At 42.2% G+C, this 26,470-nt stretch overlaps 1 protein-coding gene across 3 annotated transcripts in view; it reads left to right on the plus strand.

The window, feature by feature from the left end:
• The first annotated feature begins 280 nt into the window (after positions 1 to 280).
• PPP6R3 (protein phosphatase 6 regulatory subunit 3) overlaps positions 281 to 26,470 on the plus strand; it is a 130,213-nt gene continuing 104,023 nt past the window's right edge. For all 3 annotated transcript variants that reach the window (XM_060262922.1, XM_060262923.1, XM_060262924.1), the window contains exons 1-9: positions 281 to 407; positions 2,483 to 2,715; positions 3,482 to 3,668; positions 5,955 to 6,092; positions 8,595 to 8,660; positions 9,331 to 9,443; positions 11,533 to 11,646; positions 15,614 to 15,743; positions 23,683 to 23,835. In XM_060262922.1, coding sequence (XP_060118905.1) covers positions 396 to 407; positions 2,483 to 2,715; positions 3,482 to 3,668; positions 5,955 to 6,092; positions 8,595 to 8,660; positions 9,331 to 9,443; positions 11,533 to 11,646; positions 15,614 to 15,743; positions 23,683 to 23,835 — 1,146 coding nt within the window. In that variant the 5' untranslated portion in view covers positions 281 to 395. The remainder of the gene's footprint in view (positions 408 to 2,482; positions 2,716 to 3,481; positions 3,669 to 5,954; positions 6,093 to 8,594; positions 8,661 to 9,330; positions 9,444 to 11,532; positions 11,647 to 15,613; positions 15,744 to 23,682; positions 23,836 to 26,470) is intronic.

The raw sequence follows: 26,470 nt of genomic DNA on the forward strand, positions 1-26,470 counted from the left end.
TTTTTATTATTTTCAGTATTTCATAGGAAACTCAGACTACAGTCATACTCACATTTACTTGTGAGTAAGTGCCCTTGAACTCATAGGGAATCATTTCCCATGCATAGGTGTAGGGGGCTCAGTTTACTGGGAGTCACAGAGCACATATTTAAAAGCAATCCTAATAAAGTTTTAGATAGTTCTATAGTAGGATTAATTGAGACCAGTTCTCTTATTTTTTAAGGGTTTCTGTGATTTGCCCCTTTGATCCATTTTGTGGTGTTTTTTTCCTTATTCCAAGGGTCCTGGCCTCCTGTTGAAAAGTGATGGCGTAATCTGGTCAGCATCTACAATATTGAGAGACCAGCCCCTTATACAGCTTTCCTGGGAGACAGTTTGTGAAATAACACAGTAACATGTTTGCAGTAGTATGCTTTCTTTTTTGTTGTTGTTGCTATTTTTCTGTCAGTCTTCTTTTCCAAATAAACTCATTGGTTTAATCACCAATATTTTTTAACGATAGCTTGGGGAAAGTTTTTATACAGTTCCATTCTGTGCATGTTTACTTGGAAGTCTTTGTCTTTGAGTTTAATGGCTCTTACTCCCTAGGAAGCATGCATAGGAGTGCCACCTTAATGGCACAGGATTTTTCTGGAACTCATTATCATTCACAAAAATAAAGCCTGGGAAACTTTTTCATAAAAGAATGGACATTTGCTTCTTGGATTGAAAACTAATCTCTTTTGTCTGCAAAAAAAATCATTGCAGTGGCTGGAGAAATAAGCCAATGTTTGACTTCAGTTTTGATTGTTTTTGAACTGTATCCAATGTATAGAACCCAAGCAACTTGTATAAATGTACTAATAATTTAATTAATTATTAAATCTTGATTGCTAATTTCTGGCCATCTTTACCTTTTGGATATTAACTTTTGATCTCTAGTGACTTAAACACTGATGTATACAGGATATACTTTAGCATCAAATTCAGTGGGTCTTCATACTTCAGGAGTTTTCACAGCAGAGAAAATAGTAGCCTAGAAATAGGTTTAAAATTTCTTGTTGGTAGTTTTGCATGATTAAAAACAAATAATTTCTCCTTGTATGCCTAGGGAATATAACACTTAAATGCTGACTGGCATCTCTATCCTAAACACATTTATTTGGACATGAGCCCTGTTAATTTCAATGGAACTCACTTCCAAGTCTCTGTGTTTTAAAAACCTATCTGTTACCAACTTTGGGTGAACTTAATAGTCAGTTTTTTTCACTTCCTGCTCCATGGAGGCCAACTGTGTTTACTGCTAGGGCAACCACAGCTGCCCTAATGCTGATGCTTTGATATAGTGCAGGCAGAGCTACCACATGGTAGAACTATCACATTTAACTTACTGCATAAGTGCTTACCAGTGGTTCAACTCTGCCAAGTGGCAATTACAAGGTGTTTGTTGATTTCCACGTCCTGTTGTGGGCTACCATACTCTGGAATGTTGTATAAATAACAATAATAAGTAACCCTGGACCTGTTTTTCCTAAATGTAATTTGCTGATGTATGGATAACTGTTGTAGGAGGGAGAATTGTTCTTGGTCTTCCAGTGAGCATAGTTGATCTATAAATTGGTATAATTTCTGTGGGCAAGTTCCAAATCTGATTAGACACTTTTTTGAAAGACATTCAGTGATGATAACCAGTTATTGGACCCTTTTTCATCTTTTGTGAAATTAAGTGAGAGAAGCTTTAGCCTGTACTACATCAGTTGTGCAGGATTAACTCATTAAGGATGTGTTTCTGAAATGCTTTTGCATCAAAGCAGTGTATTACTTATTCTGTGTTTGCATAAATACTTATTGTCAGAGACATCACTTGAGGCTGTTAGTACAATATGATACCAAGATATATGTGTACATTTGATGTTTCTGATTATTGTCCTTGTAGTAAGTATTCTCAAATACAGTCAAAACTGGTATTGGAAGAGGCATAGCTAGATCTTGTGGTATTAGCTGGTATTGAGCTCCATCCTGTTTCTAGTATTAGTATCCATAGAGGTACAAGACAAATAGTGGGCATGGTCATCCCACAAGTGAGGGTTGGAACAGCAGTGGTATAAAAGCAGTGGTATAACCATCCCCATCCCCTTTATCTAACTCCACAGTAGCCTGCTCTTAGACCAAAGGGTCTAGAAGATTTCATAAAATTCTATGTTGAACTAACATTTTCCTCATTCTTGTTGCATTAACATGTCAAAATGTTAAAATTCTAGAACTAGCTAACCACTTTATTGAAAAAGTTAAGACATTGGCTTATCAGTGAAGGCACCATTTTAAATAAAATGTATGCATTTAAATACAATTTAACCTGGGCATATCATCTTTCCACTGTTTTCTGTTTCTGGCTTTGCAGTCTCAGTATAAAAGTAGAGAGATGGCTTTCCTAAGTACTGCGGGAGGCAGCTGCCACTAACACTATGTTAATTAAGGCTTATATGCTTTCCCTCTTCTCTAGACCAGCATGTTTTGGAAATTTGATTTGCACTCATCATCCCATATAGACACACTTCTAGAGAGAGAAGATGTAACACTGAAGGAATTGATGGATGAAGAAGATGTTTTACAGGAGTGCAAAGCTCAAAATCGCAAGCTTATAGAGTTTCTTTTGAAATCAGAATGTCTGGAAGATCTAGTTTCATTCATTATAGAAGACCCACCTCAAGACATGGATGAAAAAATCAGATACAAGTAGGAAAATAACTTAATTTGGAAGTTTGAGGGGAAACCATGGAGAAAATAGAATGACTCAATAGTTTCACTGACGTTTATGTTATACTTGTCTTTTGTGTTGGTATGGTTTGACTGATGGTATGGTTTATCAACTTTCACTCATTCATGTTATGCTTAATTAAGAAGATAGAGCTATAATCTGTGGATTAAATGACTGTGGGGATTATTCTTGCATGTATTATTCTATATAGTGAGTGCAGTATACCAGAGTTCCAATCTGTATAATAATTAAAAGTCATATTAAAGATTTACTGTCAACCTCTTTGCTTTGACCCAGATAGCCCAGGATAACCCAGTTTCTTCAGATTTCAAAAGCTAAGCAGGGTCAGCCCTGGTTAGTATTTTGATGGGAGACCTCCAAGGAATAACAGGGTCGTGATGTGGAGGCAGGCAATGGCAAACCACCTCTGAACATCTCTTGCCTTGCATGTAATGATGTAGTCAAATAGAAAACCCATGAAACCTGCACATGTGGTGAAAGTTGTATTTCGTCTTGTTTCATTTCAAAGGACAGTAGGTAAAAAACAGGAGGAGATGTTTGTTTTTAGTTATGCAGACTGTGTAGAGATCCGTAAGTTTTCCAAGTAAATGGTTTCTGTGTACTTTTCATGAAACTTCATGTGAAGGCATGCTTTGCATATAATATAAAACAGTTTTGTTAATAGAAATTTGCAAGATTAATTTTTCCCCTGTAGGGTTAACAATGTCAGTTGGTCTCTTCTAGGTACCCAAATATATCTTGTGAGCTGCTTACTTCAGATGTTTCGCAGATTAATGATAGACTGGGAGAAGAAGAATCATTACTAACAAAACTGTACAGTTTTCTTTTAAATGAGCCCCCTTTAAATCCATTATTGGCCAGTTTCTTCAGCAAAGTGCTAAGTATTCTTATTAGCAGAAAACCAGAACAGGTAACTACTAAAGAATTATTCCTTTTTTGCAGTCTGTGCTTGAAACCTCTATTCAACTGTTCTTTTAAAAAGAGCAACAGACTTTGAATTATCATGGGAAACTGAATAAAGATGCATTTAATTTAGTAATGCCTATATATATTAAATGGGAGTATAATATCTATATACATGAAATGGTATAGCCCAGCCTTGTCAGATCTTAGAAGCTAAGCATGGCAGGTACTTGAAAGTGAGACCATCCAGAAGGATTCTGGAGAGGAAGGCAGTGGCAAAACACCTCTGTTTCTCACTTGCCTTGAAATCCCCATTTTGAGGTTGCCATAAGTCAGATGCGACTTGATAACATTTTACTTACACAGACACACATGAAACTCGTTTTAAAGTAATGAGAACATTTTAATGCAGAGGGGACAGGGAAATAACAGTCAAGTCTTTCCTTGCAGGTGTAGTTTTCTCTGCAGTCTGGCACACAATTGTCCCCCACCTACTTCTTTTAACACATCTGGATGTTGAGTTACTTATTTTATTTATTTGTTTGTTTGATTTATATCCCACCCTCCCTGCTGAAGCAGGCTCAGGGTGGCTTGCATGTTCATGTATATACATAAAATATAAAAATACATTAAGACATAAAAACATAAAATCATGAAAATATCAAAACATTTCAAATTCCATAGTGATTTTTGGATGGTAATCTGTTTGATAAGATGGATAGTTGCCTATTCTGTTTTATATCAAGTTTTACTATTCTGCTGTTCCAGCTGGAAGTTCTATATAAAAACAGATCTTAGGTTCATGCTAGAGGTGGTCCAGATGTTTCGAAGTCTGTTGTAGCTTGTGATCTTAATTGACAAATGCCTGTTGGAAGAGCGCCGTCTTGCAGGCCCTGTGGAACTGTGCGAACTCTCACAGGGCCCTAACCTCCTCAGGGAGCTCATTCCACTAGCACGGAGCTACAACAGAAAGACCCTGGCTCTAATCGTCATGAACCTGACCTCTTTGTGGCCAGGGATTGAGAGCAGGTTTTGTGACCCTGACCCAAGTGCTCTCCGGGAACATGTGGTGAAAGGCGGTCCCGAAGGTATGCAGGTCCCTGGCCACACAGGGCTTTAAAGGTTAGAACCAGTACCTTGAAATGAACCCGGTATGCTATGGGCAACCAGTGCAGTGCTTTCAGCACACGTTGAAAATGCTCCCATAAGGGAAGGCCCATTAACAGCCTGGCTGCAGCATTCTGCACTAGTTGAAGCTTCTGGGCTTGAGACAAGGGCAAGCCCCATGTAGAGGGCATTGCAGTAATCCAGTCTCGAGGTGACTATGGCATGGATCACTGTTGCCAAGTCATTGCGATCGAAGTAGGGGACCAACTGCCTTTTATCAGCTGAAGGTGATAAAAGGCTGATTTGGCAGTGGCTGCCACCTGGGCCTCCATTGTTAAAGAGGAGTCCAGGAATACCCCTGGACTTAGAATTATAGACTCTTGGCCAGCAAGAAGTTTTAAAGCATAACTTTTGTTCTTAATTAATTATCTTTCTATACTGCTTTTTCATGTTCAAAACAGCTGACAATAAACGGAAATTATATCTCCTTTCTCTAACCTGCATTCTCAGTATTAGTCTCCATTGCTATGTGAATGTTGAAATACTCCCCTGAATCCAGTACAAACATTTTTTTAATGTTCTGAGGGCCAGATGTTGTCTAGTTCCTCTCACCACTAAAGAGCCAAGCATTTATTGCACTGTACAAAAATACACACTAAAATAGATTATCCAAGAACATTAAAATATTATAATGCCACACTAGGTAATAGCTTGTTTTGTCTCTTCTTCAAATGAATGTAAAAAGCTTATTGGCACATAAATGTTGCCTAACATTTTGGCCCTTCTTTTATTAAGTCTTCACTGGTGTTTTAAGGACCCATTTTCCTCTTATCCTTGTATACTATCTTCTCTCTATAGTATGCTATCTTGGCTCTCTTCATATGTTGCTTATTGAAGTGCTGAAGTCGTCCAGACCTAATAAACTGCTGTGAATTGGTTATAGGAGTCTCTTACTTGGGTAGTTGTCTGCCCTGTTTGTATTCATACAGGTCAAAAAGACTTGAAAAGGTTTGCTGTGAATTGGGGCTAAGCTACAGACTATAAGTTCAGCAATTCTGATCAGTTTTGCAGTGATTATTATAGACAATTAATTTGTCTGGAAATGTTTTGCTATTTTTTTTGCTTTAGTATTTTACAATTTTAAAAATTATTTTCTTTAAAGCATAACTGTTCATATGTTTTACAGATTGTGGATTTCTTAAAGAAAAAGCATGATTTTGTAGACCTCATTATAAAGCACATAGGGACCTCTGCTATTATGGACTTGTTGCTCAGGCTACTGACCTGCATAGAGCCTCCACAGCCCAGGCAAGAAGTATTAAATGTGAGTAACTTCTTAGGGACGTAGTAGTGAAGTGTAAGAGAGAGGTGTAATAGCTTCTTCTTTTAAGCCTGAGTTGTAACCAGTGACTTGAGTACTCTGGAGATTCCAGTAAGACTGACTTTGCAAAAGGAAGGTTGTATGGTCTTTAAATACCTGTTCTCACCCCATAAATTATGCCTCTGAATTCAGATGAGTTCAGTTTCAATAGGTTGTACAGTTGACCATGTTCAAATTGTTTGTTTGTGGTCTGGTTAGATAAGATCTTTTGATCCTTAAATCCTTATTTTTAAAAGTAACCTGGTGTATGAAATATATGTAAGTACGAAGGAAGTAGGAACCTATTTTCTTGAGGGTTTCATTATATCCTGTTGCGGCTCTGAACATTTCCTTCCCACCCACGCCCACCTACACCCCTGTTGGAAACCACAAATCAGATTTTTCTTATGACATAATAGCAGTAATGTTTGTAGAATTTAGAATACCTTGCCCACAAATTCACTTTAAACATGTTAGGCATGAACAGCAATTAACAGAAACAGGAACTAAAGTGCTGCCTAAGAAATAATAATAATAATAATAAGAAGAAGAAGAAGAAGAAGAATTGCAGATTTATACCCTGCCCTTCTCTCTGAATCAGAGACTCAGAGCAGTTTACAATCTCCTCTGTCTTCTTCCCCCACAACAGACACCCTGTGAGGTGGGTGGGACTGAGAGACCTTTCACAAAAGCTGTCCTTTCAAGGACAACTCCTATAAGAGCTATGGCTAACCCAAGGCCATTCCAACAGCTGCAAGTGGAGGAGTGGGGAATCAAACCCGGTTCTCCCAGATAAGAGTCCATGCACTTAACCACTACACCAAACTGGCTCGGTCTAGACTGCCTAGACATATTTACTTGGGAGGCTGTATTCCTATATTAAATACAGAAAAATATATTTCATAGCTAAAGTTCTGTGTCCCCATTGTTATTATCACTCTTTCTTTTTTCCAGTGTAAAGATCTTCCTGTTGGCTCATCTGTCACCTTTTCTTCTATACTCCTCAGTTTTCTCTGTGTCCTGAATTACCTTCCCCCCACATTTCTGTACCTTGGACCCTGCACCCCTTTGAATTTTTTTTTTGTTACTCCCCCTCATCCCCCAATGTGTTAGTTCTGCTCTTCCTTATTGAGTTCATTGGTAGCTACACAGCAGGGTTTTCATGCAGTGAACATCATTGAGCTGTGTAGCATGGCTAGTTGCAACAAGCTGAAGAAGTTGACACAATCTCCACCACAGATCTCTGAATTTGTGAAGGAGTGGAGTGGACATAATTAGACAGGAATTGTCATTCCCTGTCCCACTTCTGAAGGTCTGTATTGTGCCCAAGCTAGTCCCTTTAAAACAGCTTTGCAAATATAAGTATTTGGATTTTTTTCCTAAGAGGTTGCGGATAGGGAAGACGCTACAAACTTCCCAAGGTCCTCATGGCATGAAGCCTTGCCTCATAACAATAATGGTTAATTTTGATACAGTGTTTTGAAGGTAAATAAGAGTGAGTTATTTTTATGTTGATTGCAGTTTGTGTGTTTCTATATTCCCCTTTTCTGCTGAAGAAAGTCAGCCTCAGGGTGGATAACAATCTAATTATATAAAATCTATTAGTAAAGCAGAACATGAATCCAAAAGCATAAAAAACCCTATAGCAGCATAAAAATATAACACCAAGCCAGTCCTTCAAGTACTCTGGTCTCAAATATTTTAGGATGCACAGTACCCATATGAATCTGACCAGCACTGGAAATTAAACTATAGTGAATATGGAATTCAAGTCAAATTGCATATAATTGGTTTTATCAGCATAGTTCTTTACAAATTAGGCACAGCACATTTTTGAGTGTTCTACCAGCTTCCTCCTGAGTTCCAGTATGTCAGAGATCCAGTGCTACCTTGAACAAGAATGCTACCTTGCACTGAGCAGCAAGGAAGAGGGAATGTTGTGGGAGATGAAAATGAGATTCCCTCCTCCACAAGTTCTTGTGGGTCCCCTACTTGTTTAATTAGATTCAATATGAAGCTACCACTACAGTAACTGTTCCTGCTGTTCAGTTGCTTCTAGCTTCATGGTAAACCAAATGATCTTTTGCCAGTAAGAGAGGGTGCTTGGAAGAATTGTACTTATCACCCAAATTGTTACCTTATTCCTGAGATCAGGTAGGATTTCAGCTGGGAGAGTCAGCTAAGTTAAGAGAGACCTCTTCAAGAACAGGAGACCCACTGGATCCTTCAGTCTCTGAGGATAAACTGTGTTAATAGGTCATCTAGCCCAGCAAATGTTCTGGTGCTTAATGTCAAGGAATATATTTGGCTTGCTGATGCTGTTTCTTCTATAAATTTACAGGATTTTAGAAAGTATTTTGTAGTATCTGAGAAAACAGTTTAATGTGAAATATGAGTGTGTTATGTAATAGTTATATCTTAGTCTGGAAAGTGAAAATACTTTGTAAAAATTACATGTCTCAACAGTGGTTAAACGAAGAGAGAATTATCCAGCGACTTGTGGAAATTGTGCATCCTTCTCAAGATGAAGATGTAAGAAATATGTTTTTTTGTTTATATAATTTTACTTATTTTATTGGATTTTTATCCCACCCTCCTCTGCACACAAGTTTTGTAAGACAGTGTAAATCTTTTCTTGAATATTCTTGTTTTTGCTGATGAAATCCATGCAGTTGTTCATGATCTTCCTCCAGAGCTGTGTATGACGAGATCATATTTTATGCCAGGGAAGCCTGGCCTTGTTGAACCTGCAGGCACTTCTGGAATTTTGAGAACTTTGAATGGGCACTACAACAAATGGCTGCAATGGGAGTTCAGACTAATTTAAAAAAAAATTGGGAGGTTCTAAGCCAAGTGTCCTTCTGTAGTTGAGGGCTCTTTGCAGAGATGAAGACAGTGTGTCCTTGGTATTCAGAAACTCCTCCTGCTCCAATAAGTCAGGACTAGATGTTTGCTTTGGGTTAGAGATGCTTTCAGAAACAAGGAAGTAGATGCCAGGAAACACATTTGCAGGCACCATGGAATCCATGAACACAACATTGGGAATCAGCTTATTTGAACCAGGTTAATTAAATATGTTAATGTTGATTGTATTGCTTCTGGGAAATACTTTCATTTGTCTGTATTGGATTTAATTTCTGGAGCTACCTACCAGTGGACATTGTAATGATTTATTTGTTTGCTTCGTGCTCCTGTTGTTCAGAGACATTCAAATGCATCGCAGTCACTTTGTGAGATTATCCGCCTGAGCAGAGACCAGATGCTACAAGTACAAAACAGTTTGGAACCGGATCCACTACTTGCAACACTAGAAAAGTATGTTGACATAATGGCTATGTTGTATGTGTTTTTCTTCACTTTTGAGTTTGTAAAATATATTCTTTGAGTTAGGGAGAACAATAACACAAGTTTAGTTGAATTTAGGTTTATATGACTTATATCCTGCCTTCCCCGCCAAAGAAGGCTCATGGTGGCTCACAGTTCATAATAAAATAACAATAAAAACATTTAAATTAGAACATTAAATTAAAACAGTTTGGTGCTAATTTCAGTACAGTTTAAAGATGGTATTCAGTAGTCTTAAAACAACCATTCAGATCCATTCAGTTAAACGCTAGCTGAAATAGCATCGTCTTGCAGGCCTTGTGGAACTGGGCAAGGTCCTGCAAGGCTCTGACCTCAGGGAGTTGGTGCCACCAATTAGGGGTGGCAACTGAGAAGGCTCTTTCTCCAGTTGTTTTGAGTCTTGCCTCCCTCGACCTGGGAATCGATAGTAAATTTTGGGTTCCTGACCTGAGTACCCTCTGGGGAACATGTGAGGAGAGACGGTCAGATTTGGAACAAGGGCAGCCCAATGTAGAGGGTATTAAAAAAGGTAAAGGTGTGCAAGCACCAGTCGTTTCCAACTCTGGGGTGAATCTCGAGGTGACCGTGGCATGGATCACAGTTGCCAAGTCACCATGCTCTAGAAAGGGAGCCAACTGCCGTACACAAGCTAGTAAAAGGCAGATTTGGCAGTGGCAGCTATCTGGGCTTCCATTGTTAGCGAAGGCTCCAGTAGCACCCCCAGGCTTCTGACCTTGGGCGCCTTTGTAAGTGATGCGCTATCAAAAGCTGGCAGGGAAGTTTCCCTTCTAGTACCGCCACAACTCAGGCAAAGAACCTCCATCTTCATTGGATTCAGCTTCAGTTGACTCTGAAGTATGATAGAGTTTTTACTGCCATAGCAAAATAAAATACATCATTATGCCTTAGCATTTAACATTGTAGTATTTGACATGCCTCTGAAATTTAACATTATAAATGACTTAGAACCTCAAATTGCTATGCCTGCAACACATTATCTTAGTTTTTGCCATCTGAGAGGTAGAGACTAAATAAAAGATGAAAATTTAAAAGAAAAAACATTTCATGATAAAGTGGTTATTTTAACAGAAACTGTCTCTTAATGTCACAATAAGGCTAGCAGTTTATATGCATGTCAAATTTATATCATTGAAACTATTGAATTAATTGTGTATTATTACAGACATTATAGCAGGGGTGTCAAACATGCAGTTCGGGGGCTGAATGAGGCCCCCAGAGGGCTTCTATCAGGCCCCCGAGCAACTGGCGGTCATCTGCTTCCTTCTCCCTCTCTCTTGCTTCCTTCTGCATCACAGCTTGCTTTGTAAGGCTTGCTCAATTGCACAGGAGCTACAGAGCAAAACCTCTGTTTTCTCCATTGACTGAGGCTCCTCCCTTGGGGAAAAAGGGGGAGGGAAGGCAGAACTTATGTTTCCAGGCTCTCTCCTTTATAAAGTTTATAAAATTTATATCACTGCTACCTAATCTTAAATATGTACACACATGGCCCGGCCCACCAAGGTCTCATTTATGTCAGATCCGGCCCTCATAACAAAAGAGTCCGACACCCCTGCATTATAGCATATTATTAGTGGACAAAGTTAGTTTCATTTAAATATATGATAGAAAATACATTGTATATGTCAGTGAAATATGTACAGGAATTGTCATTGAATGATACAGAACATCTTACATAAAAATTTTCATAGTACACATTCTGAGTAAGGCATTTCAGTCATTCCAAAAGAGAAAATACTTCACAGGATTTTCCCCTGGTGTTCCCCTACGTTTTTCTGTGGAAAAGTTGAAATAAAGACCTGACAGAGAGGAATGTGTGTTCTGAATTTTTCCTTTTTCTGAATCTTCATGCCTTAATTTGGCACTACATATAAAATGGTCCGTAGCCCAGTTGATATTGAAAATAGTTGACCTTTTTTTTGAGGGGGGGGGTCTCTTGCAAGCCAGAGAGAACAAATGACAAGCCATTTGCTTGTCTCTTCTTCAAAATGTATTTGTGATAAAGAATATTACATTTCTAACAGTTTTCTTCTGTCTTTAGAAAAGAAATCATAGAGCAGCTGCTGTCAAATATTTTTTATAAAGGAAAAAATGAATCTGCAATAGTCAGTGCAATTCAGATATTGCTTACATTATTGGAAACAAGACGACCAACGTAAGTTTGTCTTTTATCCTTATACGCCAATAATAACCTTATTGAAATTTTGTCTTGCATTACGTGGTTTTCTTTTCTTATTTTTTCTACTTCCATCCCAGAGAATCATAGTTGCTCATTAGGCATCTTCTCCCCCTCCTTTTTATTTTTTGTCTTGGATTTCAGATACTGAGAGCACTTTAAATGCTCTGTATCCCTGAAAAATCCAGAATATTTTCAGGATTTTTTGGAGTGTCCATTTTCAGATACCAAATCACTAGCCCTCCACAGTGATTGGCTGAGAAAATATCCAATAAATGCCAATAAGGTATTTATCAGATGTTTTTTCAGCTCAGTTTATACCAAGTGCACACCTTCTAGTTCTGTGGGTATAGCCATATGTTTAACTGCTCTTCTGCTATTCATCCTGGAATTGATTTACAGCACAATCCAGAGTGGGGGGCGGAAAGTATTTTGGGAGCAGATGAGCCGCTACGTGGCGCAGGAAGGGTCTGCACCGACGTACGACTGGGGGGGGAGTTATGTGAGCGGGGCTCACCCGAGCGCCGCTCCACCCAATGGCAGTGGCGCCTGAGGGCTGTGCCCGAGCGTGGGTGGAAGTGAGGCGGAGCGCGGCGTTCAGGCAGAGGAGGGGGTGGAGTTGGGGGCATGGCCAAACTTAGGTATCTTCCTGAGCAGTTTGACCCATGACACACACCCCCTGAGAGGCGCAACTTCACGCCTGCAAAAACAGCGACATGTCCCATAGGCACTCATTGAAACTAAAAACCTGCTTGGCATCTGCTGCACGTTCTCTGGGCAACCCCCCCTCGTCAGTGGCCTCTCAAAGGGAATGCCTGGGCGGATGGGCAGACTTAGTTTGGGGGGGAGGGAATGGTCTATGAGCCACCACGTCCCCCCCCCAGGTGGCTGGACAGGGGAGGGGAGTGCTGCCCTCTCAGCCTGCCTGGACTGACAGCCTACCCGATCCCACAGGGCTGTTGTGAGCAGGGCACTAAGAGGGGGGGCTGATGAAGTGGACTCAGAGTTCTGCAGCCAATGCACTCGCACTCTGAGTTCCGCGGCCACCAGGGGAGGTGTTCTGTGCACAGGGCAGGGGGCGTTGGCAACACGGGGTCTCTGGGTGAGTCGGGGGGTGTCTGCTGCTGGTCTGCTCACTCCCAGACACACATTCCAGTCACTGCCTATGACAGTGAACTCCTGCACTTGGTACTTCCTGCTTGTCTGCCTGCTATTGGCAGAGTCTCTGACAGCAGGAGGATGTGAGGGGCCCGTGTGGCCCTGTCTTGCCCCCACCTCGCCAACAAGCCAGGCTTCTCGTGCGCGCATGCCCAGCCTCACTCCTGTTCCCTCCCCGTGTTGGTGGGACGTCTCTCCTTTGCCTGTGATGGTCTGCCCATCATTGGCTCCGTTCTCTGTTTGGGGATGGGTTGGGGATGGCTGTCAGCCTCTCTGGGGCCGCCTCTCCCCATCCCTGAATGTCATGAGCCGCGACACCAGGACTGGCCAATGTGGGGGGGTGGGCTGGCCCTCCCCCTCCGGCTGCCTCTGCCTCCCTTGTGCCAACGCCAGCGGTGTTGCCATGGCGACTCTCCCTCATGGCAAGCTACGCCTCTCCCCTCCCCACGCTCAAGCTTGCCAAAGCCCTCAGGAAGTCTACGAACGGTGCAGCAGCCACGCCGCAGCCAGCCGCCCCTTATGTCTGGATTGGGCTGTTAGTTGTAGGACTAGTAATGTTTTTAGTAAGAATATAAAATATTTAGTAATTAAACTATAAGGATTTGTTTGCGGTCCATATACAGTTGTGATGTTTCCAAGGGCTGAAAAACTGGCAATTAAAGTTATTTTGTTTATGTTCTGCTTTTCTCACTGAGATTCAAGGCAGATTACATGGTGTCAGTCAGTGTGGTCAAATTGCATTAGGTATCTAATGAGCAGCGCAATAGGACTAGAATTACAAAAATTAGTAACAATTCAAGAAGATACTAGACATATTATGTCAAGTTATGCAGAAAATGGTATTGCAAAAGTAGAAAATAATGCAGTAAGAGCAGGATAATACATACCATACCCAGTGGCATAGACTACAATCCTGTTCCCGTCATAAAGATGCCTTCCTGAGCCATTGCGTTATGCTATCACCCTATTACCTTTACAAAAGATTATCTGTGCATTCCAGGATCATATGTGACTGCGAAATACTTGCTTTCCAATGCTGGGCTCACTGTTTTTATTTAAAATATTTATATGCCTGCCTTTTCTGCTGGCCAGCTCAGGACCCATGGTGGGTAATAACAATTATATAAAATACAACGAAACTCTGTTATAGTTACAGAGTTAAAAATAGTTAAACATTGAAATAATCAGAACAAAATACATAAAAACACTGGATGTGCTTAATAATTTGAAACAACTTTTGCGCAGAAGCAGACTGCCCCAAAAGCTCTGTTGAATAATTCTGTTTTACAGCCTGCCAGAGAATGGGCTGGGGGTTGGGAAAGAAGCCCTGACCTCTTCCAATAGACTGTTCCACACACATGGGGCAGGCTCTGAAAAACAGCCTGGCCTATTGCAGATCATGCCTTAGACAAAAGGGGAGGGGAGCACTAATGCTAGATCTTTCTGTGAAGAACAAAGCTGCAGCATAGGAACATACAAAGAGAGGCTGTCCTTAAAGTATGTGAGCTGAAGATCTAAGCACACCAGCGCCTTGAATTGGAGTTGGAAAGGAATAGGCAGCCAGTGATGGGACCTCGGACTAGGAATAATATTATGTTGCTAAGTAGCCCCAGTCACAAAGTTGCTGCCACTTTATGCACTAGAATGAAGTTTCCAGATGGTTTTCAAGGGCAGCCCCTGGCAAAGCACATTATAGTAATTAGCTTCAAAGCTTATGCATACGTAATGAGCCTGATAATGTTTAAATACGAAAGTTTTAGATAATATAAATGGTTGCTTTATTAAGAACGCATCACCGGTTTCAGGATAATACTGATTTCTTGTTCCTGAGATAGCAGGAAAGTGCTTTCTGATTCCTCAAGACAGCATGTTGTGTAGTGATAACCACAATTTTGGGGAATCAGTATGTCATTTATGTAATGGTTTAAATCCACGTAAATTGTTACTACATAAAATAGTTAATCTTCCTGGTCTTTCTCGTACTGTTCTTGAAATAATTTTTATGCACAGGCTTTCTAAAGGGCTACACTTGACTGGAATCAATAGAAATGCATTGTTGAAAAAACATTGGGTGCTTTGTAGTGTTGAGTCTGTTCATGTCAGTTGGAAATCTTGATCAGAGTGAATGTGGTGTAGTGGTCAGGGAGACCCAGGTTTGAAACCCCATTCTGTTATGAATTCTTGCTGCATGACATTGGGCCAATCACACATTCCTAGCATACCCTAGCTTGCAGGGCTGTTACGAGGAAAAAACGGAAGGGAGGGGAATGACAACATAAAGCTGTTTTGTTTCCCCATTGTGGAAATAGGTGGGGATATAAATGAATGAATAAATGAAATAATCAGTATCTTAATCAAAATTGGAAGTGATTTATATATATATATATATATATATATATATATATATATATATATATATATATATATATATGTATATGTGTGTGTGTGTGTGTGTGTATGTATGTTGTAAATCCATATTTCTATTTGAAACGGTTTTAAATTTAATGACAACTATTTTTTATAATTTCATTTGATGTAAATATGTATTTTGGCATGTAAGAAAAATATTACAGCTTAAAATAGTACGTTATGGAGTAGTGTAGTGAGTAACAGAATAAATATTGTGTCATGTTTAAATGACAGATGAATTGAATCTTGGAATTCAGTAAGTAGGTATTCCCAGAGTATACTAACAGGAGCAATTGTAAATTTGTTTTCTGATTTCTAAGTAGTCTTACTTGCTGTGTTAATGGATAAAATTTTTCTCCTTATGTGTGTGTATATATAGATTTGAAGGTCATATAGAAATTTGCCCACCAGGTATGAGCCATTCAACATATATGGTCAACAAGAGTGTACTAGAAGCCATAAGAGCACGACTTGCATCCTTTCATGAACTGCTATTGGAGCCCCCCAAAGTAAGTATCAAGAATGTCCATGCTATGTTTGAATAGGACACTTCCTGTAGAAACTGCCAAGCTGTCTTCTCATTTGATTGTAGATGTTTGGTTTCAATCCTCCTGCAGTGACAGACCACATGAGGTGATTTCTTGGAGTCTGCTTCAGTGGATTCCTAGATGGAGGCAGTGCTGGCCCTGGGGCGCATGGCTCCCCAGGGCCAGCTCCCTGCCCGGCATGCCCCCCCCCCGGCTGCCACTGCCCTTCCCCTCCCTGTGACAACGCTGGACTTTGTTTGCCTCCCTGCCAGCCTCCCCCCCCCCACCACCAGCCCCAACCTTTCCTTCTGCCACTCTTCCCCATTCCAGCTCACCGTGATGATGCTGGGCCCTACCGGCGAGGCAGCTGTGCGTTTTTTGAAGGCAGCGCTGCAGGACGTTTCGCTCCCCCTCACTTCTGGTTCCGGAAAGGAGGGGGAGAAGCATTCTGCAGCACTACCTTCAAAAAATGTGTGACTGCCTTGCCATTAGGGCCCAGCGTCGTCGTGGCGAGCTGGGGTGGGGAAGAGTGGCCGGAGGGAAAGGAAGGGTGGGGTGTGGTGGCTGTGGGAAGGCAGGCAGGCAAACTAGGTGGTTGTTTTGGGCACCGGGAGGAGGAAGCCCAATTTGACACATCCCCGTCCCGGCGCCCTAGGCAGCCACCTAGTTTTCCTTGTGGGTGAGCCAGCCCTGGATGGAGGATATTAGATAGGCTGGAGATTTTTATAATATCACATCTGATCTTATTCTTTGCTTTTGTATGTTACTAGATTTTATGCCATTGATGTTATTTTGCTAGTTTTTGTTATCTATTTATTTTTGTTTTTAGTGTTGAAAATTACATCATGAAACCTCAGTGTTGAGTGCAGAATAGAAATGCCTCAGTATCTGAATCCTGTTTTGGAGTACCTCTGCTTGTTTATGGCCTTTGGTTGTCTGTTATCCCTGGCTTGTGTCTTCAACCTACGAATTCACACAAGACCAGAACATACTTGGGGAACATGGAAAGAGGAATTTAAAGATGTAAGAAAGAGAAGACTGCCCACAGTATGAAACAAATGAAGTTGTAGGTTGTGGCATTGAAGCTGTACCAGTGCTCCCTCGGATGCAGTGGCCCCCAATCTTTTGGGCTCCAGAGTCTGGCCTCAGGGCCAGCCCGCCCACTGTGGCCCCAGGGCCAGCAGGGTGGGGGCACAGAAGTCCAGATGTTCAGTACTTCCTGTACATCTCCGCATCATTCAAAGCAGAACTTTTGAATCCCTCTTTTCCTAAGATATGGTAGAATTATGTTACTAGTTTGGCATCTTCAAGAAGTTATGGAAAGGAAGATGTGAAAGTTCTATTTTTGATACAGAGCTTCATAGGAATAGTGAGGCAGTTGCTTTCTACAGTATTGTCATATCCAAAGCAGTCAATTCCATCTCGTGTCTAAGAACATTGTTCAGCCCTTCAGTCCATTCCATCTTGTGTCTAAGAACATTGTTCAGCCCTTCAATTTTCTAGCAAGAATTGAAGGTAAGGGTACACTGTTCTTCCTCCTTACATAAATATCACTGGTTGTGACCTCCATCTGAAGAAGAGGGGTTGTTAATTCACCCTTGTTCCTCCTCCTTTTTGCTGGTCAACTCACGATAACTTTATGAACTACAGAGACATTATCCTTGGCCAGAGTTTCTGGCCCCCTAAATACTGTGTGGAGAATGTCCCAGGTGCATAGTGCAGGGGACTGGACTAGATGACCCTGGAGGTCCTTTCCAACTCTATGATTCTATGATCAGTGGAGTAAGATCCTTGTATGGGTTGAACCTTCTGCTTGCTCTGTGGACAAGGCATATACACATTTTTTGGTAAAGGTTTCCACTCTCCTGTGGAGGTGCTCTCAGTCTTCCCTGTGGCTGGATAAATTTCTAAAGCTCTACCACCTAATTTAAGACAAAAGCAAGAGAAAATGCTAGAACATATCAAGAAACTGACAGCTGCCCTGCCAGCTCCTGCTCGCTAACACCAAGGGTGGAAACAAAAAAGATGCTGCTGCAAATGGAACAAACTCAACACTAGCTGGAGTTGAGCTACCATGAGAAGACAGCTTTGCTGCTCATAATTCCAAGACCCTGGGACAAGCCTCATGACATTGTATCTTCCACTGCTGCTCTGCTTCTCCTGCTACAGCACCAGTGGAAGGTGGGCCTGTTGAGACAGTTACTCTCAGTCAGTCCCCCCTTTGAGGCTCTGGGACTAGCTGCTAAAGTAACAACCAGTACCTCTTCTGCTGCTGCTGTCCCCTTTTCTGCAGGAACACCAGCAGGGATGGGAAATGAACAGCAGGCCTTTTCCTGCTCCAAAGCACCAGTGACAGACAAGGCGCTTTGGTGGAGCTATCGGCATTTCATTTGAGCCAGTGGCTCACCCTGCCGACTAGAAAATACCAGGAAACTCCAACAGGTACCAGCACTGAAATGGCATTCCCCAGCCCATCATATTCCTCAGTTATGAAAAGGGATCTGCAAGACAGTGGGGGACAAAGGGAGGGGGCTCATTTTTTTTTGAGGGGGGTACCTTCTTTCCCTCTCCCAGTTATTCTTATGGGGCTTCATTTCACCTGGACGAAGGACATTAAAAAGGATCCCCCCCCCCAAAAAAATCAAATACCATAGATGGAAGGATGAGGACTCATCCCCCTCCCCTTCATCTTCTCATTTCCCTCCCCAAGAGAGAGAAGTGAGGGACTCAGCAAGGCTGCATTGCTGTTCCCTACTGGGACCTGGTTTCTATTACCTGGATTGCAGAACTGTCCATGGAGATAGGTATCACCTTCTTCTAGGCCGAGTAGACTACAAGGCCAGCATTCTTCCCCACTACAGAACTAGACACTTTGCTCCCTTTGACCAGTTGGAATCACTGCACTTAATCCTGGCTTTAGACTCCTTGGCTTTAGATTAGGATGGGGGAACAGTCAGGGAAGACAGCTGCCTCTACCAAGCTGTTCTGATGGGAGGATTTTTTATGCCTTCTGGGGAAGGTCACTGTAGCATAAGATTTGCAAGACAAGCAGCCTCAAGGCTCCCCATACCCCCCTAAGGAAACATGCCAGATTTCTTCACCAGCTGTCTCAATTTCTCTTCTGCCATTCTCCTGTCCCCCACTTAAATACCAGCAGGGACAGGGTGCATATAGTCATCCCTTTCCTGCTCCAAAACACCAGTGGTAGATGGGTCCATTGATAGAGCTTCTTGAAGCTCTTTCAAGCTTGGCCTTGCATCCTGCCGACACCGTGTGACCTGGAAGCCGGGGCAGGTACCAGTGCTGAAAGTCCCTCCATCATGCTCCCCCCACTATGGCAGCCCTGGAGTTACTGCTCGTGGATCTGTCAGTCATGGTTTCAGGTGGAGTCCTATCCAGAAACAGAGTCACCATCAGAGACTAAAGTGTCAGAAGTCATGATGTCTCCCTCAAAGCTACAGGGTCTCTGCCCTTGCTGTTGGCCTCCTCCAGAACCTCCTTTTCAACAGGAGCCCCTACAAAATGTAGCTCTTGACGCAATAGGGTCACTGCAAAACTTCTTATAACCAAGCAAGCCTCTGAATTCTCTGCAGACATTATTATGGATACTGTGCAACATAGACTCCTGTATTGTCCTTTGCTTTAATCTTGTCTTATGAAAAAGATGAGAAAAGATTCAACAGGCCAAAATTCCTTTCATGCATCCAAAGGATTTTTCCAGCATAGGGCTTCCAGATTCCACAAGCAGCTTGGAACAGATCATAATTTATGTGTCTGGGTTCCTGATCCACTAGTGCAGGAAAACAGCCTTTTGGCTATCATCCAGTGAGAGGCTAACTCCAGGTGTTTGCCTTCACTTAGTTTTATTCTACTCAGGCTACATAGGTGTGCCAGACAACTAGGCAGTGCTGTGTCCTATACTTCTGGCTCACAAGTACCTTAACGGTCTGGTGAGGAGGAGAAGATTTTGCATGGAGACCCTCTGGTCTATTGGTCCATTCCTTGGACTTTTTAAAAAAATGTTTTGAGTGCTGTAGCATTGTACCGATATAGCACTTCAGTGCTGTTGCAGCACTACTGCAATACCTTGTCTCCATTGACTCAGTGGAGTTAAGGCATCTCAAGCGCTACATTGATACAGTGAGATCACTGCTGCTGTTACTTGGAAACAAGAGGAGAGAAGTAGCTCATTGGGCAGCAGGTGTTCGGGGCATCTATGATTGGTGTGACAGATATTGCTAACCTAAGAAAGTGTCTTAACTTTGTTGGTCTTATTGGTGCCACTGGACTAAAAATTTGTTCTGCTTCAGACCAACATGGCTATGCACCTGAATCTAAGAAAGCATCTGTAGCAGACATTCTGATGTTCACCCATCCATTCCCAGATGCAATTGGCTGGTAAGTGACTTGTTGCCAAGTGGATCACAGGTATAGATCTCAGGGAGGCAAACTTCTCTTTGTGGGTTGAAGTTGGCAAGTGTTTTTGTGTGTTTATCTGTGAGGCTAGTCTTATTGGATGAGTGGGTTAAGTGGGTAGCTTAGTAGAAGGAAACTCTTAACCTCCTTGCATTTTGGGGGAAGAGAGAATCCAGCAGGCTTACAGGTATTAAAGTGAGGATTTTGGAGATGATGTCCAGGCATAGCCATAAGCGGACACCTGAGATATGCCGCACAAAAACAAAAACTTTGCAGCTTGAGTACAAGCGAGTGGTAGTTCATAATTCACGGTCTGGAGTTCAGCAGCCATATGTCCCTATTATAGGGAGTTATACAGCATCCTGAAAGGAGAGGCTGGTATGAAGCTCAAGAAACTGGCATGCAGTATCACTTTGGAAGATGATGAGCCAGCTTCTTTTGTTCATTGTGAGGTGTTTTCTCAATAATTGTTTTTTGATGAGGCTCTAACAACAATGAATTTGGAGGACATCTGCCCAAGTGTTCCTCTTTGACTATCAGAGAAGCCGTTGACAGCCCTATGCCAAACTGCTCTTGGAGTTCTCTGTAGCAATTCTGATTGGCGAGGTACCACAGAGCAATCCCCAATCTTTTCCCCACAGGAATAGAAAAGGGTGCATGTGGGTGTCTTGGTGCTCCAAACAATGCCTCAAGGTGTCAACAGTTTCAAAGAAAGTGGCCCAAGACATTCAGAAATTGTCCAGACACTCTTGATCACACCATCTGACCATCACACAATTGTTCCACCAGTCATTGCCATGTGGTTTGACCTATCAGTGATAAGGGACCCTACGGACTGAGAAGAATGGTGCTCATGCTCTCAAAGATGCCCTTCAGCAGTACTTGTAGAACAGACCACTTGCCAAACACATCCTAGGTCTCTGCGCAGACCGACAAAGTATGCGCAGAAGCACTCCATAAAGAGTAACTATGCAGTCCCTACCACAGTAGAGATAGACACCATGATTTGAAAGAGCAGTAGGCTCACAGGTAAGCACACAAGCCATTCTCCAGCTTCAACCCACAAAGAGAAAAGGTTTGGTTCCCTGAGAGATATACCTTTGCTCACTTGGCAACAAGTTACTTACCAGCCAATTGCATCTGGGCATGGATGGGCTGCATGGATGGGTGAACATCAGGATGTTTGCTGCCACTATAACACTGAAGTGTTATATAGGTTTAGCACTATGTCACAACTTAGAATGTCCCCCCACCCCCCAAAAAAGTCCAAGGAAGATTATGTGGCGAAAAAGGGTAGCGGGGGAGAAACAGAAGAAAGCAGTTTCCCTCAAAAGTGGCTCAACCACACTTTGCTAACCTGACTCAAGCAGGCTTGTGCGTACAGATAAATAAATTCTGCTGGCAGCCAGTTATTAAAACGGGTCTGTCTGAAATGACAGGGAAAAATCCATTAGCAACCAGTTACTAGAATGGAATACAAATTTTGTTTGAAAAGGGCCACAGCTGCCTCAGCTGAGCCTTCTCCCTAGGATGATAAAGCTTTCCAGTGTCCCAGACAATGATACCTTCCTCTGCTGACAGAGAATGATACATTGTACTTACAGTGAGGGTTTTGTTCTCATCAGTGCATTGAAAGGTACCTTCTTTTGCCCAGGTTGGTGGAGTAAGATTCAGAGAGGAACGCTCTATATTGACACAGGAGTCTATCAGTTTTTCCCCTCATATATTCAACAGCCTTATGGTATCTCCAGTTACCAGTCTCCAGGGATAAGTCTGTCTCCATTTAGGGTTGCAGACTAGAGATGGATTCATCATCCTCTGATGCTTGGTAAGACATGAACTGGGAGGATTGAGGGTCTCTGCAGGACAGTGAAAGTCTTTGCAGAAAATTTGCAAACGCCCTGCCCAGGGAGCAAGGAGGGGACACAACCCATACAAGGATGCTTTCTAATCAACTGATAGAAGAAACCATCATGGTAAGTTCAGTGTTTCACTCTCCCCTGCCACCCCAAAGTCCAACAATATCCCCAGATCTTGCAGGAATGCAGAGAGCATACGTCTTGCCTCAGCAATTGTGTCAGTTCTTCCTGCCTCTTTACATTGTTGAGCTACCAGTGCAGGAATGCTGGTGACAGAGCAACAAGAATGTGTCCAAATTCTGGTAGCTTTCTCTGAAATGTCATGCCAAGTGAAACCAGATCTTGAGGGATGAACCCTTCCGTTCATATTCTCTTCATCTCACAAATATTCAGGAGGAAGGGCTTTCATTATTGGCAAGCTTGTTAGTGAACCTTCTATTATATCTGTGTTAAGTTTTCCAATTTAATTATTGTCATAGAAAACAATCTGTGGAACTAAAATTGTTTTTCTTCCGTAAGTAGTGTGCAGGAAGTTGCAGACTTGGCCATGTCGACATTGTTGTTGTTGTTATCATCATCATGTCATCCTTTAATCGAGGGCTGGTGCGTCCCAGTCGACAAAGTAGGCAGCTGCCTATATCACCATCTGGCAGCAGGAGAAGCTCCTGCATGCCTCCCTTGCACAGCCCGCAAAAGGGGGAGCCACAGTAGCTGCCTGGCCCTTTCCAGTAGGGTGGCAGATGCACTTTGTTCCTCCACATAGCCCCTGGCAGGCATAGCAGCCATCCCTGAGCTTGGCCAGGGTGGAGGAGCCGCATGGGAATTGTAGTAGGAACAGCAGGTGGGCAGAGAGGTCCACCTCCCGGCATGCTGTGTACAGAGAGAAGAGGTGGGGCTCGGCCTGCGTCTGAGGTGGGAGAGTGGCAGCAGTGGCACTGCATCCAGAGGGGGAGAGTCCATCGCTTCCTTCTCCCTTCTCAGCCACCTCTCTGTGGCCATCCCATTGCCCTGCTGGAGCTTCCTCTTGCTGCTGCCGCCACCTCTTTCTCCTTCAGCGCACACCGCTGGCATGTTAGTTCTTTGGCCAGGGCTGAGCCCACTTTCTTGGGGCCCTTGGACTATTACCACTGCAATAAGGTAATGAGGTGGGGAGACTGTGGGAGGGATGAACAGGGCAAATGAAGCAAAGTGTGGAAGGGAACAAGGCAAGTGCGGCAGCATCCTGCAGGGGGAAATTTCAAAACTATTGCAGTGCTTGCAGCATCCAGGCTGCTTGATGGTGTGGCCAGGGCAATTCTCCTGCCTATCTTAAAAGCAGAGGAGAGGGTGGAATATTTCAGGTGGATGTGGATAGGGGGAGAAGCTTTGGTTCTCAGTCATTCCAGACAACTTAGTGCATGCTGCTGCTGTGGACCACTAAGGGCAGGGGCTGAGGCCCACCACCATTCTCACCCTCACTGCCTCCAACCCCCCTCCCCCTTCCCAGGCACGTGCTGGAGACTGGAGTAAGTCCCTGTTAAGGGGTGGGGCAGGAGGTTGTGGGTGGGGGGAGGGGGCTCTGTGGCCTAAGGCACCAAAAACCCTGGTGCTGGGCCTGCTTTAAATCTTAAGTCTCTTTTAATGTTTAACACTTTTTTTTTGTGTAGAAAAGTGTAATGAAGACAACATGGGGAGTGTTGGATCCACCTGTAGGGAATACCAGATTAAATGTGATTAGGTTAATATCCAGCCTTCTGCAGACAAATACAAACAGCATCAACTTGGAGCTTATAGAGCTCAATAGCATAGGAGTTATACTGGTAAGAATATAACATACAAAATTATCTTTTCTGTTTATCTTTCTTTAGATGACAATGTTCTTTTTTAAAGTGTGGCAGTAGATCACAATTCTGCTAATTTACCCAAGACACAGATTATAGGCTGTCATCTAGTTTCCTTGAGTAACATAAAAGCATTTTAAAGAGCCAGTTTGGTGTAGTGGTTAAATATGTGGACTCTTATCAGGGAGAACCGGGTTTGATTCCCCACTCCTCCACTTGCACCTGCTGGAAGGGCCTTGGGTTAGCCATAGCTCTAGCAGAGGTTGTCCTTGAAAGGGCAGCTGCTGTGAGAGCCCTCTCAGCCCCACCCACCTAACAGGGTGCCTGTTGTGGGGGGAGAAGACATGGGAGATTGTAAGCCGCTCTGAGTCTCTGATTCAGGGAGAAGGGCAGGGTATAAATCTGCAATTCTTCTTCTAGAACAAAGTTTGAGTCTAGTGGCACCTTTAAGACCAACAAAGTTTTATTCAAGGTGTAAGCTTTTGTGTGCAATTACACTTCTCAACTACAGTGAAGCAGAATTTCCTCAATCATAATATAGAGGATGGCAGAGGGTGTAATTGCCAGGAAGGGCCAATTAGAATCAATACAGCGACAGAAACAAAATTAAAAACTACCTGCCCATACATATAGGTAGAGGGTGAGCAGTAAATTATCATACAGCATAATGAAGATCAGGGCTTTTTTGTAGCAGGATCTCAGTTGCATATTAGGCCACACACCCCTGATGTAGCCAATCCTCCTGGAACTTACAGTAGGCCCTGTACTAAGAGCCCTACAAAGCTCCAAGAGGATTGGCTACATCAGGGGGTATGTGACCTATTATGCAAAGAAGTTCCTGATACAAAAAAAAGCCCTGATGAAGATGTTTGCCATTCATCTTCTCTCAAGCATAGAAGTGACTTTATAGCATCTTTATAGTGGGACAGTTGGTTGCACAGATTTATCTCCCCTGTCCCCAGACCAGAGAAATACATTGCAATTTCTACTGTTCATTACTTTACATTACAATCTACTATTCTAATGTATTATTTCAAATAAGAGATAAAGTGGCCCTTCTAAGGGACTGGTGAGAATGCAGATGTAAGGGCTAAATGAAGTTAGCATATGTAGTGAGATACGGGGTTGAATAACGAGTCGCAAGTAAAGCACCATGCTTCAGAGGAGACGAATGGCATCTGTTAAACATCTTCATTATGCTGTGTGATAATTTACTGCTCATTCTCTACTTATACATATGGACTAGTAACTTCCAATTTTGTTTCTGTCTCTGTCTTGACTCTTATTGGCCCTTCATGGTAACTAACTTACCTTCCCTTTCTATATGTAATGGCTGAGGAAATTCTGTTTCACTGTGTCTGAATAAATGTGCATATGAAAGTTTATACCCTGAGTAAAACTTCATTGGTTTTTTCAAACTTTGTTCTGCTATTTCAGACTAACACAGCTACCCACTTGAATAAAAGCTATCAGTCTTTCTGTTGTTTGTTTGAGGTCCAAATGCGGAAAATCTGAAAATGGAGCTCCCACATATTTTTTAAAATACTGAAATGCAGATGAGGGAGAGACTATGACCTTGCTTGTGCGGGCTACAGCAAATGAGCAGAGGTGTTTACCTGCCCTCAAGGGGGCAAATAATAGGAGGAGGGAGGCTTTTGAACAGCTATAGGGGAAGAGAGCACACATATTTGCATTTCCTTCCACTCCTGTCAGATGCACTTCGTTTTTAAGAAGCAATCTATATTTTGATATTTTATGATATTTAGTTGGAAAAATTATTCACTGAAGGCATCTAAGGGGTTGAACAACGAGTTGCAAGTAAAGAAGAACACAACTTCTGAAACTACAATAAAATAGTTATTTAAAGTAAAAACCTGGTTATTTACAAGATTTCGTCGTCATTTCTTGGACCTTTGTGTATTTAGCCTTTTCTTGGACCCTTGTTTGTTTATTTAGCCTTTCCTTTGGGCTACCAAATCATCTATTCACAGGCATTTGCTTTTCTGTAAGCACTCTGATTTGCCATGATTCCACTTTTCATCTCTCTCCCACCAGATAACAGAATCTAGATTTACTGAAGTAGAGGTAATAGAGTTGCATTAGTTCACAGGTTGTTCAAAAGTTTGCATAAGATGTACTTCAAAGTAGGACAGGTTTTCTTTGAAGAAAATTTGGAATTCGCTCTAGTATTGACATAATCAAGATAAAGGAGCCCTCAAAGCTTATTTCATACTTCAGTGATGAAATGGTCTGGCAGCAGATACATGAAGTCTTGAAATAACATTTGCATCTTTACAAGCAGTTATTCACATGAGTGATCTATTTGCTAGGGATATAAAATATCCTTACTTATGGAAGCAACTTTTTTCCCTCCCAGGTAGGCTTTTTTTAGTCACTGAATGTCTGAATACAGTATTTCTTTAAACTGATACGTTCTTATACAATATTAAATACAAAATATGAATGGTCTTTACAGGAGCTAAACTTTGTTGTTGTTGGCTTTTCCAAGTTTTCCTTAATTCAGTGTAGAATTGATTATGTGATAGCAACATGAGTGCTAAAAATTAAAGTACATCCTATTGTCCTGTTACAGTTCTTAATGTGAAACTACAAG

This window comes from Heteronotia binoei, chromosome 21 (genome assembly GCF_032191835.1).
Source record: "Heteronotia binoei isolate CCM8104 ecotype False Entrance Well chromosome 21, APGP_CSIRO_Hbin_v1, whole genome shotgun sequence".
NCBI classification, from domain to species: domain Eukaryota; kingdom Metazoa; phylum Chordata; class Lepidosauria; order Squamata; family Gekkonidae; genus Heteronotia; species Heteronotia binoei.